The 15,470-nt window shown below is 40.0% G+C and overlaps 1 protein-coding gene across 2 annotated transcripts in view; it reads right to left on the bottom strand.

Moving 5' to 3' along the window:
- Positions 1-15,470, bottom strand: part of NUP160 (nucleoporin 160) — a 54,559-nt gene that overhangs the window by 16,088 nt on the left and 23,001 nt on the right. For both annotated transcript variants that reach the window (XM_060159139.1, XM_060159138.1), the window contains 6 exons: positions 13,195-13,328; positions 12,463-12,533; positions 11,620-11,779; positions 10,022-10,091; positions 9,339-9,437; positions 7,960-8,079 (listed from right to left, as the gene is read on the bottom strand). In XM_060159139.1, the coding sequence (XP_060015122.1) occupies positions 7,960-8,079; positions 9,339-9,437; positions 10,022-10,091; positions 11,620-11,779; positions 12,463-12,533; positions 13,195-13,328 (654 nt within the window). The remainder of the gene's footprint in view (positions 1-7,959; positions 8,080-9,338; positions 9,438-10,021; positions 10,092-11,619; positions 11,780-12,462; positions 12,534-13,194; positions 13,329-15,470) is intronic.

Genomic DNA, 15,470 nt, shown 5'->3' with positions numbered 1-15,470 from the left:
CCCACTTGGGCCCCCGGGAGCCTGCTGAGATCTGGGCCTGATCCTCTGCCCACCGAGGCCCCCTCCAGCCGCGGGGTCCTGACGGAGTGGAAGGGAGGGAAGGGGGAGCAAAAATAAAGGCTGGAACTACGGGACTGCACCCCTGAGGGGCGGCTGGGGGAGGGGAGGAGTTCCTACACCCAGCAGAACCCACCCACGGTTAGGGGTCCAGAGGGGATGGGGGAGACCCTGGGGGAGACTGTGGGGGGAGAGGGGGGCACAGAGGAATGGAAGGGAATGCAGCCAGCACTTTCCCTGTCCACTTAGGCACTGGAGAGCCTGTTGGGTTCTGGGGCCCAATACTCTGCCCAGGGAGCCTCCCTCCTGCAGTGCAGAGCCCAAGCCCCACCCCTACATCCCCACCCAGGGTCACACCTCTACACTTGGAGACCTCCTCTGAGACCCCCTCCAACACGCCAGGGCTAAACCCCACCCACACACCCACACCCAAGGCTTTACTCCAAACTCCTGAACCCCACATTCCAGAGGCCCTCCTTGGGAGGTGCTGCCACTCCCCTTCCACGCAAGTCCTAAGCAGAGGCCCCACCCTACAATTAAATGTCACCCTGGCTAGGCCTCACCCCCAAGGCCTTTTCCAGCTGCGTGGGTCCTAAATCCATGCCCTGCCCCATGCTCAGATGTCACCCCCCACCCGCCTAGGTCCTGCCCCAGCCTAAACCCTGCTGCTGCCTAAGTTCCGCCCCCACCTAAACTCTGCTCCCATAGCCAAGGCTTTTATTTTCTTTTCTTCTTTTTTGCTCTTTTAGATTGGGGTTCTGTTTTACCTTGTTGATTCATTTATATTTTTTTCTAATAAATCTTTTATTTTTCTACTTTCATTCTTTATACTTTGTTATTGTTCTGCTCCTTTTGGCTTGTTCCCCCCTCCTCCACCACCCTTTTTTCTTTTTTCTGTTGTGGTTTTATTTTACCTTGTTGCAGTTGTTTCAATTATATTTTTATTTTTCCTCATATATTTTTCATCTTTCTAATTTTATTTTGTTTTTTATTCTTTGTTATTGTATTGCTCCTTTTTTTTTTTTTTTGCCACACCACCTGGCTTGTGGGATCTTGGTTCCCAGGCCGGAGGTTGGGCCCAAGCTCCTATAGTGGGAGCTCTGAGTCCAAACCGCTGGACTAACAGAGAACCTCAGACCCCAGGGAATATTAATCAGAGTGAGGCCTCCTGGAGGTCTCATCTCGGCACCAAGACTTGGCTCCTCCCAACTGCCTGCAAACTCCAGTGCTGGATGCCTCAGGCCAAACAACCAGTAAGATAGGAATACAGCCTCACCCATCAAAAAAAGAAAAAAAAAAAAAGAAGTGAAAAACAAAAAGTTACAGACAAAGGAGCAAGGTAAAAACCTACAAGACCAAATAAATGAAGATGAAATAGGCAACCTACCTGAAAAAGAATTCAGAGTGATGATAGTAAAGATGATCCAAAATCTCAGAAACAGAATGGAGAAAATACAAGAAACATTCAACAAGGATCTAGAAGAACTAAAGAGCAAACAAACAGTGATGAACAACACAATAACTGAAATTAAAAATACTCTAGAAGGAATCAACAGCAGAATAACTGAGGCAGAAGAACAGATAAGTGACCTGGAAGATAAAAAGGTGGAAATAACTGCCAGGGAGCAGAAGAAAAAAGAATGAAAAGAACTGAGGACGGTCTCGGAGACCTCTGGGACAACATTAAATGCACCAACATTTGAATTATAGGGGTCCCAGAAGAAGAAGAGGAAAAAAAGGGTCTGAGAAAATATTTGAAGAGATTATAGTTGAAAACTTCCCTAACATGGGAAAGGAAATAGTCAATCAAGTCCAGGAAGCACAGAGAGTCCCATACAGGATAAACCCAAAGAGAAACACTCCAAGACACATATTAATCAAACTATCAAAAATTAAATACAAAGAAAAATGTTAAAAGCAGCAAGGGAAAAGCAACAAATAACATACAAGGGAATCCTCATAATGTTAACAGCTGATCTTTCAGCAGAAATTCTGCAAGCCAGAAGGGAGTGGCAGGACATATTTAAACTGATGAAAGGGAAAAACCTACAAGATTACTCTACCCAGCAAGGATCTCATTCAGATTCGATGGAGAAATCAAAAGTTTTACAGACAAGCAAAAGCTAACAGGATTCAGCACCACCAAACTAGCTCTACAACAAATGCTAACGGACCTTTTCTAAGCAGGAAACACAAGAGAAGAAAAAGATGCACAAAAACAAACCCAAATCAATTAAGAAAATGGTAATAGGAACATACATATCGATAATCACCTTGAATGTAAATGGATTAAATGGTCCAACCAAAAGACACAGACTGGCTGAATGGATATAAAAACAAGATGCTTATATATGCTGTCTACAAGAGACCCACTTCATACCTAGGGACACGTACAGACTGAAAGTGAAGGGATGGAAAAAGATATTCCATGCAAATGGAAATCAAAAGAAAGCTGGAGTAGCAATACTCACATCAGATAAAATAGACTTTAAAATAAAGACTGTTATAAGAGATAAGGAGGGACACTACATAATTATCAAGGGATTCATCCAAGAAGAAAACACAACAATTATAAATATTTATGCACCCAACATAGGAGCACCTCAGTACATAAGGCCATAAAAGGAGAAATCGACAGTAACACAATAATAGTGGTGGACTTGAACACCCCACTTACACCAATAGAAAGATCATCCAAACAGAAAATAAATAAGGAAACACAAGCTTTAAATGACACAACAGACAAGATAGACTTAATTGATATTTTTAGGACATTCCACCCGAAAGCAGAAGAATACACTTTCTTATAAAGTGCACGCGGAACGTTCTCCAGAACAGATCACATTTTGGGTCACAAATCAAACCCTGGAAAATTTAAGAAAAATGAAATTGTATCAAGCATCTTTTCTGACCACAACGCTATGAGATTAGAAATCAATTACAGGAAAAAAAAAGTAAAAAACACAAACACATGGAGGCTAAACAGTGCGCTGCTAAATAACCAAGAGATCACTGAAGAAATAAAATAAGAAATCAAAAAATATCTAGAAACAAATGAAAACGAAAACACAACAATCCAAAACTTATGGGACGCAGCAAAAGCAGTTCTAAGAGGGAAGTTCATAGCAATTCAAGGTCACCTCAGGAAACAAGAAAAATCTCAAATAAACATCTAAACTTACACCTAAAGCAACCAGAAAAAGAACAAAGGAAGCCCAAAGTTAGCAGAAGGAAAGAAATCATAAAGATCAGAGCAGAAATAAAAACAAAGAAAACAATAGCAGAGATCAATAAAACTAAATCTGGTTCTTTGAGAAGATAAACAAAATTGATAAACCTTTAGCCAGACCACCAAGAAAATACAGGAGAGGATGCAGATCAATAAAATTAGAAATGAAAAAGGAGAGGTTACAACTGATACCACAGAAATACAAAAGATGATAAGAGACTACTACAACCAACTATAAGCCAATAAAATGGATAACCTGAAAGAAATGGACAAATTCTTGGAAGAGTAAAACCTTCCAAGATAGAACCAGGAAGAATTAGAAAATATAAACAGACCAATCACAGGTAGTGAAATTGAAACTGTAATTAAAAATCTTCCAACAAAGAGAAGTCCAGGACAGATGGCTTCATAGGTGAATTCTATCAAACATTTAGAGAAGAATTAACACCTATCCTTCTCAAACTCTTCCAAAAAAATGTGGAGGGAGGAACACTCCCAAACTTGTTCTACAAGGCCACCATCACCCTGATACCAAAACTGGACAAAGATATCACAAAAAAAGAAAATTATAGACCAATATCACTGATGAACACAGATGCAAAAATCCTCAACAAAATACAAGCAAACAGAATCCAGCAACACATTAAAAGGATCATACACCATGATCAAGTGGGATTTTTCCCAGAGATGCAAGGATTCTTCAATATATGCAAAACAATCAATGTGATACACCATATTAACAAATTGAAGAACAAAAACCATATGATCATCTTAATAGATGCAGAAAAAGCTTTTGACAAAATCCAACACCCATTTATGATAAAACCTCTCCAGAAAGTGGGTGCAGAGGAACCTATCTCAACAGAATAAAAGCCACATACGACAAACCCACAGCAAACATCATTCTCAATGGTGAAAAACTGAAGGCATTTCCTCTAAGATCAGGAACAAGACAAGGACGTCCACTCTCGCCACTATTATTCAACATAGTATTAGACGTCCTAGTCATAGCAATCAGAGAGGAAAAAGAAATAAAAGGAATACAAATTGGAAAAGAAGAAGTAAAACTGTCAATGTTTGCAGATGACATGATACTATACATAGAACATCCTAAAGATGCCACCAGAAAACTACTAGAACTAATCAATGAATTTGGTAAGGTTGCAGGAAACAAAATTAATGCACAGAAATCTCTTGCATTCCTGTACACTAACAACGAAAGATCAGAAAGAGAAATTAAGGAAACAATCCCATTTTACCATCACAACAAAAAGAATAAAATACCTAGGAATAAACATACCTAAGGAGGCAAAAGACCTGTACTCAGAAAACTATAAAACACTGATGAAGGAAATCAAAGATGACAGCAAGAGATGGAGAGATATACCATGCTCCTGGATTGGAAGAATCAATATTGTGAAAATGACTATACTACTCAAAGCAATCTACAGGTTCAATGCAATCCCTATAAAATTACCAATGGCATTTTTCACAGAACTAGAACAAGAAATCTTACAATTTGTAAGGAAACACAAAAGATCCTAAATAGCCAAAGCAATCTTTGAGAAAGAAAAACAGAGCTGGAGAAATCAGGCTCCCTGACTTCAGACTATACTACAAAGCTACAGCAGTATGGTAGTGACACAAATATAGAAATATAGATCAATGCAACAAGATAGAAAGCCCACACACATATGGTCACCTTATCTTTGATAAAGGAGGCAAGAATAGAAAATGGAGAAAAGACAGCCTTTTCAATAAGTGGTGCTGGGAAAAATGGACAGCTAATGTAAAAGAATAAAATTAGAACACTCCTGGACTTCCCTGGTGGCGCAGTGGTTAAGAATCTGCCTGCCAGTGCAGGGGACATGGGTTCAATCCCTCGTCTGGGAAGATCCCACATGCCATGGAGCAACTAAGCCCGTGCGCCACAACTACTGGGCCTGTGCTCTAGAGCCCATGAGCCACAACTACTGAGCCTGTGTACCACAGCTACTGAAGCCCACGTGCCTAGAGCCCATGGTCTGCAACAGGAGAAGCCACCATAATGAGAAGCCCTCAAACCACAAGGAAGAGTAGCCTCCGCTCACCACAACTAGAGAAAGCCTGTGTGCAGCAACGAAGACCCAATGCAGCCAAAAACAACAACAACAACAACAACAAAAGAACACTCCCTAACACCATACACAAAAATAAACTCAAAATGGATTAAAGACCTAAATGTAAGGTCAGATACTATAAAACTCTTAGAGGAAAACATAGGCAGAACACTCCATGATGTAAATCACAGCAAGATCCTTTTTGACCCACCTCCTACAGTAATGGAAATAAAAACAAAAATAAACAAACGGGACCTAATGAAACTTAAAAGCTTCTGCACAGCAAAGGAAACCATAAACAAGACAAAAAGACAACCCTCAGAATGGGAGAAATTATTTGCAAACGAAGCAACTGACAAAGGATTAATCTCCAAGATATACAAGCAGCTCATGCAGGTCAATGTCAAAAAAACAAACAACCCAGTCCAAAAATGGGCAGAAGACCTAAATAGACATTTCTCCAAAGAAGACATACAGATGGCCAACAAACGCATGAAGAGATGCTCAACATCACTAATCATTAGAGAAATGCAAATCAAAACTACAATGAGGTATCACCTCACACCAGTCAGAATGGCCATCATCAAAAAATCTACAAACAATAAATGCTAGAGAGGGTGTGGAAAAAAGGGAACCCTCCTACTGTTGGTGGGAATGTAAACTGATACAACCACTATAGAGAACAGTATGGAGGTTCCTTAAAAAACTAAAAATAGAACTACCATATGACCCAGCAATCCCACTACTGGGCATATACCCTGAGAAAACCATAATTCAAAAAGAGACACACACCACAGTGTTCATTGCAGCACTGTTTACAATAGCCAGGATATGGAAACAACCTAAATGTCCATCAACAGATGACTGCATAAAGAAGATTGTGACACATATATATATAATGGAATATTACTCAGCCATAAAAAGGAACAAAATTGAGTTATTTGTAGTGAGGTGAATGGACGAAAAATCTGTCATACAGAGTGAAGTAACTCAGAAAGAGAAAAACAAATACCGTATGCTAATGCATATATATGGAATTTTAAAAAGAGGTACTGATGAACCTAGAGGCAGGGCAGAAATAAAGACGCAGACGTAGAGAACAGACTTGAGGGCACCGGTCGGGGGGGGAAGCTGGGATGAAGTCAGAGGGCAGCACTGACGTATATGCACTACCAAATGTAAAATGGATGGCTAGTGGGAAGCTGCATAGCACAGGGAGATCAGCTCGGTGCTTTGTGACGACCTAGAGGGATGGGACAGGGAGGGTGGGAGGGAGGCTCAAGAGGGAGGGGATATGGGGATATATGTATACATACAGTTGATTCACTTTGTACAGCAGAAACTAACACAACATTGTAAAGCACTTATATTCCAATAAAGATGTGAAAAAAAAATAACATAGAGTCTAAAATATAACATCAAGCATGGCTAAATGTCATAAAGGAAAATAAAGCGGGGCAAGGAGACTGCCCACAATGCCTCACTCTGCACTAAGGGAGAGAAGGAGCAGGTGTGCAGGAGAGCACATGCACGACAGTTACTCTGCTTCTTCGTAGGCAAGGCAGGGAGGAACTCTCAGGAGGTGACACAGGAGCAGAGACCTGTATGAAATGAGGGCATTAGAAACTTGACTACCTGGAGGAAGACCAGTCCAGGATGAGGAACAGCAGGGAGAAAGGTCCTGAAGGGAACAGAGTATGTGCTTGGCTTTTATGAGACAGTAAGAAGGCCACTACTGTTATAGCTGAGTGAGTGACCACAGGAAAGAGTAGAAGGGAAAAAAGGTCAGGAGGGGTACCCAGGGCTAAATCACAAACTAAGGCTAAATACAGCATTACAAGTTAATTCTTTGAGATATCAGCAAGATGAATACTAAGTAACAAAGTTCTAATGATGACAGAGCTAACAAAATTATATCATGATGGGAATTTCATTTAAGTTAAAAACATTTATCAGGGACTTCCTCGGTGGTGCAGTGGTTAAGACTCTGTGCTCCCAATGCAGGGGGCCAGGGTTTGATCCCTGGTCAGGGAACTAGATCCCACATACATGCCGCAACTAAGGAGCCCTCCTGCTGCAACTAAGACCCAGTGCAACCAAATAAAAAAAAATGAAAAAACAAAAAAACCATATATCAAATTTAAAGATGTTTCTTCAATTTCTCTAGGCAAATTCCTTTTTCTCTCCATTTGGAGATTCAGGGAGTGATTAAATTTTTATGTTATTTTTCTCCCCAAATACCAAACTAATATATTTCAGATACATTTTTTTAAACTGAAGTATAGTTAATTTATAATGTTGTGTTAGTTTCAAATATACAGCAAAGTGATTCAGTTATACATATTTATCTATATGTATATATTCATATTCTTTCTCAGATTCTTTTCCATTATAGGTTATTACAAGATATTGAGTACAGTTCCTTGTGCTATACAGTAGGTCCTTGTTGTTTACCTATTTTATATATAGTAGTGTGTATATGTTAATCCCAAACTCCTAATTTATCTGCCCCCCCGCCCTGTTACATTTTTACACAGAGTGGTGTAAGAAGGACCAAACCATGACAGAATATACCTTATCATAATACTGCAGCCTGGGGGTGGACACAATCTCCCCATCCTCTGAACGGATCAAGCGATCTAAGAATTCCTCTTTGCCCACTTCAGATGCTGCCTGGCAGAAACATTCCAGAGCCTGGAGAAATAGAAGAATACAAAATGACTTATGATAGACTGTTCCACTTCTAGGTGCTATAAGTCAAGGTTTCTTGTACCAACGAGAACCAAAAAAGAAATAAAATTATATAAGACCATTGACTGCATTTGCAGTTTCTGTCATATCTAAATTCTCTCTGATGCAATATTTAATATTTTCTTTATCTTTTTTTTTTTTTCGGTATGCGGGCCTCTCACTGTTGTGGCCTCTCCTGTTGCGGAGCACAGGCTCCGGACGCACAGGCTCAGCGGCCATGGCTCATGGGGCCAGCCGCTCCGCGGCATGTGGGATTTTCCCGGACCAGGGCACGAACCTGTGTCCCCTGCACCGGCAGGCGGACTCTCAACCACTGCGCCACCAGGGAAGGCCTAATTTATCTAACTTTTTAACTTAAATGCTGTTAATTAAAAAGTAAACTTTAATAAGAAAATTGATGGATAAATGTGATACACCAACTGTAGCAACATGTTAACAACTGTAGAATTTGAGTGGGGGGTATATGATTGTTTAATATGAAAGTCTTTGAACTTTTCTTTATGTTTGAAAAGCTCCATAACAGGATATCAAGAAAAAATTAGAAATGTAAACTAACATAATGGGAAGAAAACCAGCATAAAAGAAAGATATAGGACTTCCCAGGTGGTGCAGTGGTTAAGAATCCACCTGCCAATGCAGGGGACACGGGTTCGAGCCCTGGTCCGGGAAGATCCCACATGCCGCAGAGCAACTAAGCCCGTGCGCCACAACTACTGAGCCTGTGCTCTAGGGCCTGCGAGCCACAACTACTGAGCCTATGCGCTCAGAGCCCTTGCTCTGCAACAGGAGAAGCCACTGCAATGAGAAGCCTGTGCACTGCAATGAAGAGTAGCCCCCGCTCGCCACAACTAGAGAAAGCCCATGCACAGCAACGAAGACCCAATGCAGCCAAAAAAAAAAAAGATATAATAAAAACAGTGTAATTGAGAAATAAATTTTATTTGCAAAAACGCATCCCTAAAAATACCTGCACAGGGGCAGGAGGGTTTTAATGTTTTCTTCTTCATATTTTCCTGTGTCCTAAGTAATCTGCAAAGTATGTGAAGCTAAACGGTCCCCACAGGTATATTATGCCCCTTGTTGGCACTATTAGTTTTCTGTATCTTTATCTGGAGGATTCTGTGCCTCCCATTCCCTCGCTTAGATGGAAACTAAGTGTTCCCCTTGCACTAAGGTTTGCTCATCTTTCAAATGCAGTTTACCTTCTGTCCCTCTCCTGTAACCAGGTAACACCGTCCCAGCATAAATCGACAGGAACCAACATTGACTTGACACCAGGGATGTAGCAGTTGAATATAATCCTTAAAGGCATAAAAGATGCTTTCTGATTAGAGAATAAATATTCCTTAAGGAGATACTCATTTCCAAGTTCTTCACAGAGGGAGAGAAGATAGTGGTCAATCAACACAAAAGTTGTATTTCCAGAAATCATCTGGAGATTAAATCCGAATCCCATTAATCCATTCTTATACTAGGTTATTAGACACTTCAAGAAAGCAAACAGGACTGCAATAACACTAACACATGAAAACAAACATGCACTTTCCATCCTAGCAATTTTCCAACTTTTGGTATTTACTGGTTCAACTGACTGGATTCCAGTGAAGGATTTATATTAAGACAATGGTATGTTTTCTTACTATAAAGAGAACCCAACAAAGAGAACTAACAAAAAAATACTCTATAAAAAATTGTTAGGAATGATACTGCCAAGAGGGAAGTAAAGAAAATCTCTCTGGGGTATGTTTCAGTGTAAATGAGTGTACATTATTGTGGTTCTTACTATCAGCCCAATTAAAATGCAGGAAACATTTACAAAGAAAAAAGTCCCAGAAATCCCATTCTTTACAAGAATGATTGTCCTGAAATGTTCAACAGTACTCACCTGCAATTGTACATACTGACAATTTCCCATCAAACATTCTAGAAAGAGGCAACCAGGATTGCTAGGCCATCTAGTCATTGGTTAAGGAGATTATTTACTGTTTTGGCAAAACTTAAATATATCAATACATGTTAGGCATCAAACTCCATGAAATGGCTTAATTTTTAAAAAGAAGGTAAAGAGGGGCTTCCCTGGTGACGCAGTGGTTAAGAATCCGCCTGCCAGTGCAGGGGACACGGGTTCGAGCCCTGTTCTGGGAAGATCGCACATATCACGGAGCAACTAAGCCCCTGCACCACAACTACTGAGCCTGCGCTCTAGAGCCCGTGAGCCACAACTACTGAAGCCTGCACACCTAGAGCCCGTGCTCTGCAACAAGAGAAGCCACCGCAATGAGAAGCCCACGCACCGCAAGGAAGAGTAGCCCCCGCTCGCCGCAACTACAGAAAGCCCGCGCACAGCAATGAAGACCCACCGCAACCAGAAATAAAAAAAATTTTTAAATTAATTTTAAAAAAAGGTAAAGGGAAGGTGGCATGGCACACGTCCTTTCTACGTAATTATGTAACTTTAATATTAGACAAGCATAGTGGAAAGGTTAGATACTAGGAGCCTAGTCACCTAGATTAGAGCTCAATTAACAATGGACTAAAGCATGTATTTCATCACTGGGTGGTCACTTCTAATTCTAGCTAGTATATTGCACAAGCATACTATGCCAGTGGATACCCAGTACCTAACACAGCGCCTGGCATACAGAGCCATTCAATAAATATTTGATGAATGTATGTTTTAAAAGAGATCTAGGGCTTCCCTGGTGGCGCAGTGGTTAAGAATCTGCCTGCCAATGCAGGCAATATGGGTTCAAGCCCTGGTCCCCGAAGATCCCACATGCCACGGAGCAACTAAACCCGTGTGCCATAACTACCGAGCCTACGCTCTGGAGCCCATGAGCCACAACTACTATGAAGCCTGCACACCCTAGAGCCCATGCTCCACAACAGGAGAAGCCACTGCGATGAGAAGCCCACACACCGCAATGAGAGAAAGCCCGTGTTCAGCAACAAAGACCCATCGCAGCCAAAAATTAAAAAATAAAATAATAAATAAATTATATATATATATATATATATATATATATAAAAGAGATCTAGGTATCAAATGTGTGTGCACCAATAAAATCTGGCTCAACTCCTGAGCAAAAAAACAAATTAAAAGAAAATAAAAATTGGGATATCTGAAAATAAATATCATCTCTTGTTGGGGGGATAAGTACCCAACCTCATTAAAAATCTTCATTACCGGGCTTCCCTGGTGGTGCAGTGGTTGGGAGTCTGACTGCCGATGCAGGGGACAGGGGTTCGTGCCCCGGTCTGGGAGGATCCCGCGTGCCGCGGAGCGGCTGGGCCCGTGGGCCGTGGCCGCTGGGCCTGCGCGTCCGGAGCCTGTGCTCCGTGACGGGAGAGGCCGCAGCAGTGAGAGGCCCACGTACCGCAAAAAAAAAAAAAAAAAAACTGCATTACACAGGCAGAATATTACTGAATCTTAGACTATTTGGGTAAGAGAAACCATTCAACTGGCTTTAAATGAAAGGATACAAAAGCTGCAATAAATAACTGGTAATTGCAGTAATCATCTCAGGCCAGTTCAACTCAGTCTGGCTTAGAGGTGCCTTTGGTTGAGAGAACAAATGAGATATAATGTGTTTTCTTGCAACTTCTTGGAAGAATAACTCCACAATTGTCTGAGGGCTAGATACTTAAAAATAAAAAGTTTTAACAGTCACCAACTTGTGATAGTAGCATCAATTTTCAATTAAGACAGTCTACTGATTCATTTTACGCCTGTAACAAAGAACATTTTTTATTTCAAAATATAAAATGCATCACTGGTGTAATCAATGCCAATATAAATAAAAGCAATCTGTAAACTATGAAGTACTATATAAATGCGATAAAAAAACCACTTAACATTGCAGTCATTCTTTTTCTCTAGAAAGTGCTTCCAGTAAGTACAGTCCTAAGATTCTAAGTTTTATACCTAAACAATAGAAAATAAATTCTCCAGAATGGTTCTCAAGCGTGAGAGAGGGCTCCTTTTGAATATCTGCTGATGAAGACAAGATTACAAAAGCTATATGAACTTCGCAAATTAAAAAAAAGATTTTGTTGAATTAATCACTGGAGTGTCAATATACAATGGAAAAGCAGCAGTGCATATAAACACACGCAATACCCTTCATTTATGTCTGATCTAGGGTTACACCTGCACAAACCTCTTGTCACAACCAGAGGTCTCAGGACACAGCTTGCTTGTACCCTCTCAAGGTGAAAGCACAGCCTAACCGACCTTTCCAAAGCAAAGGTGGCAAAAGACCACTTTAATGAATATGCAATAAATGCCAAACTTGAAATCAAATGCATACACAGTCCAGTCCTTACCGAACTTATTTGCCATTAAAGCACCAGAGTCAGTTAGTTCCAGTACTGATAAATGTTGAAGATTAGACTCCCTGTGAGGAAAAGGAAAACAGAAAAACAACAGCTCAATAAATTCTCCTATGCTAAACATTACTTCAACAAGTTAGCCTATCAAGAACACTGTCAATTTTATTAACAAATTACACATGAAAGCTCCGTTGAAAGCACAAGAAAATCTGGAAAATGAGCCATGGTTTAGATTGTTGCCCATCGTATCATTCAGTGATCCTTCAATGAGAAGCCAGAGCAGAAATTTCTTAAGACCTCCATGCCATGAAAATCTTTCCCTTGCCAGCAAAAACAAAATGGCTTATCTAATTGAAATGTGAGTCTTGTAGGTACATATTGAATTTTCTTTCTTCTTTTGGCTATAAAGAATCTCAGCCTACCCTTAATAACTAGCACATTTTTATGTGTGGTCTAACTTTCCCCATGACCTCATCTTATTATTTTGCCTTCAACAGGATTTGTCTTTGCATTATACATACACATATATAATAATAAATATATATTTATTATTTTCATTCTTAGAAGTTGCCTTTAACCTTTATAAAAGAGAGTACCTGAAAGCTCTGAATTTTAAAGGCATATCAGTGCTATAGCATAATATTAAATTTTTTTTTCTTTCAGACAATGGAAAAAATAATTAAGCTCACAATTTATTTTTAAAATAATCAGAACAATGAAACTCACAGTGTGTCAACTGGAACATCAGTAGCCAAGCACTGACTTCCCCATTTAATGAGGTAATAAGATAAGAGGAGGGGAGCTGTTCGATGTAGTAGTTCTTGCTGAGCCTGAAAGAGCTGACCAGCTCCCAAAATCACCTATACGTGGTGGGTGGGTGGGTGAGACAGTAAACAGCAATTAGTAATGATAACTCTTAGGTTCAGGTGGAGGTAAAATAAAATAATACAGTTACAAAGGGCATACATAAAAGCAACACATACACATACATAAAAGCAACACACCTATTACATTTTGGGGTAGCAGGCGGCAAAAATATCTACCCATTTAACAGTACAAAATAATAAAAAACAGCTCACCATGTCATGGGAGCTGATGGTGTAAAAGAAAACAACAACAAACAGCTTAACTTTCATCAAATCTGTAGGTTCAGGACTCAAGAAGAGTAACAGGGAAATCTAAGTCCTTTCTTAAGCTTCTGGTCTTGGGTAAAAATAGGTATGACCATTAGAGGAAAATTTTACAAGAATACCAAAAGCTTTAAAAATGTGCATAACTTTGGGACTTCTCTGGTGGTCCAGTGGTTAAGACTCTGCGCTTCCACTGTGGGGTGCACAGGTTCATCGTTCCCTGGTCAGGGAGCTAAGATCCGTATGCCATGCGGCGTGGCCGAAAAGAAAAAAAATGTGTTAACTTATGACCAATCAATTCTAGTTCTTAGAATTCATCCTGGAGATATAGTTAAAGGGGTGCAGAAAGTTCTATCTATAAGGGGAAAACTGGCAACAACCTGGATGGCCACAGGATTGGTTGAATAAATTAAAATTATAGTAGGTAACTATTAAAAATAATGTTGTATAAAAATACTTAGTAACATGTGAATATGCTGGTGAGATTTGTAAAGTGGAAGAATAAAAACAACCAGATTCTGAAAAATAATATATAACATATACTAATTTTCTAATAAAATTTTAAAACTATTTGCAGAGAAAAAAAATGGGTGTATAACAAAATGTAAATAGCGGGACTTCCCTGGTCCAGTGGGTAAGACTCCACGCTTCCAATGCAGGGAGCCTGGTTTTGATCCCTGGTTGGGGAACTAGATCCCGCAGGCATGCTGCAACTAAGAGTCCGCATATGCAACGAAAAGATCTCGCATGCCTCAACTATGACCCGGCGCAGCAAAATAAATAAATAAATAAATATTTAAAAAAAATGTAATAGTGGTTATCACTGGATAGAAGATTACAGATGAATTCCCTGGTGGTCCAGTGGTTAGAACTCAGGCTTTCACTGTTAGAGTCTGGGTTCAATCCCTGGTTGGGGAACTAAGATCCTGCAAGCCATGCGGCAAACGAACAAACAAACAAAAAAACAAAAATACCCCCCAAAACCTGAAGAAATGGAAGAATCTACAAAGATTAAAAAGAACTCGGTTAGTAAGGGCTGCCCTAAGTGACAGACTCTCAGGAAAGGTTCCTGTTTCTCCTTGGTGTCCTAAACAAATCATCTTCCTAAATGTTATTTCCTTATTTTTACCTGAAATTCTGCCATTAGCAACGTATTTGAGTTAATAAATTCTGATTTAAAAAGTATAAATATCCCTGGGAGCCCCAAAGGCCTTTCAGCTCTTTATACATTTATACATTAACATGAATTAGATGGCTTCCTTGTCAGGTTCAGATGAGTGAGATAAATGGGACTTTTGATGGTGGGCAGAAAGGTAATTTTTGAACATAAAACATTCAGTAGGTGGGGAGAAGAGGGCAGTTGTATGGCAACAAGGGTCTGGTGGCCTAAGGAGAATAAAATGGAAAAGGATGCAGAGAATGGAGTTAGGAGGACCCCCAAAACAAACTCTATAATCTTAAAACTGCTTAGGGTAAATCCTGTACTGCAGAAATAGAGAAGTTCTTTTTCTTCTTCTTCCTTTCTCCTCCACACTAAATGGTGCCCTGCTATCACATCCAAAGTTGTACTAATAATACTACATTTTGGGAGAGCCACCCTAGGAAATTATCCCACCATTATATACACAAATTATCCCACCATTATATACACAAAGAGTAAAACAACCTGCTTCATATACGTTCTTAATCTGTAATTTTAGGTTATCATGTTTACTCATTCTTAATTCAACCTGTATTTATAGAGCACCTACTAAGGGCCAAGCATGGGGGATAGAGCAGTGAACAAAGACAGAAGTCCCCGTGCTCTCAGAGCTGACATTCTGCTATGTGCCTGTAGGTCAAGAAGAGGTTTCAGATGTTACAAGCTTTCCC

This window comes from Lagenorhynchus albirostris, chromosome 9, assembly GCF_949774975.1.
Source record: "Lagenorhynchus albirostris chromosome 9, mLagAlb1.1, whole genome shotgun sequence".
In the NCBI taxonomy this organism is placed as follows: domain Eukaryota; kingdom Metazoa; phylum Chordata; class Mammalia; order Artiodactyla; family Delphinidae; genus Lagenorhynchus; species Lagenorhynchus albirostris.
Note: the sequence above shows the minus strand (reverse complement) of the source record. Positions and strands in the feature narration are given on the sequence as shown.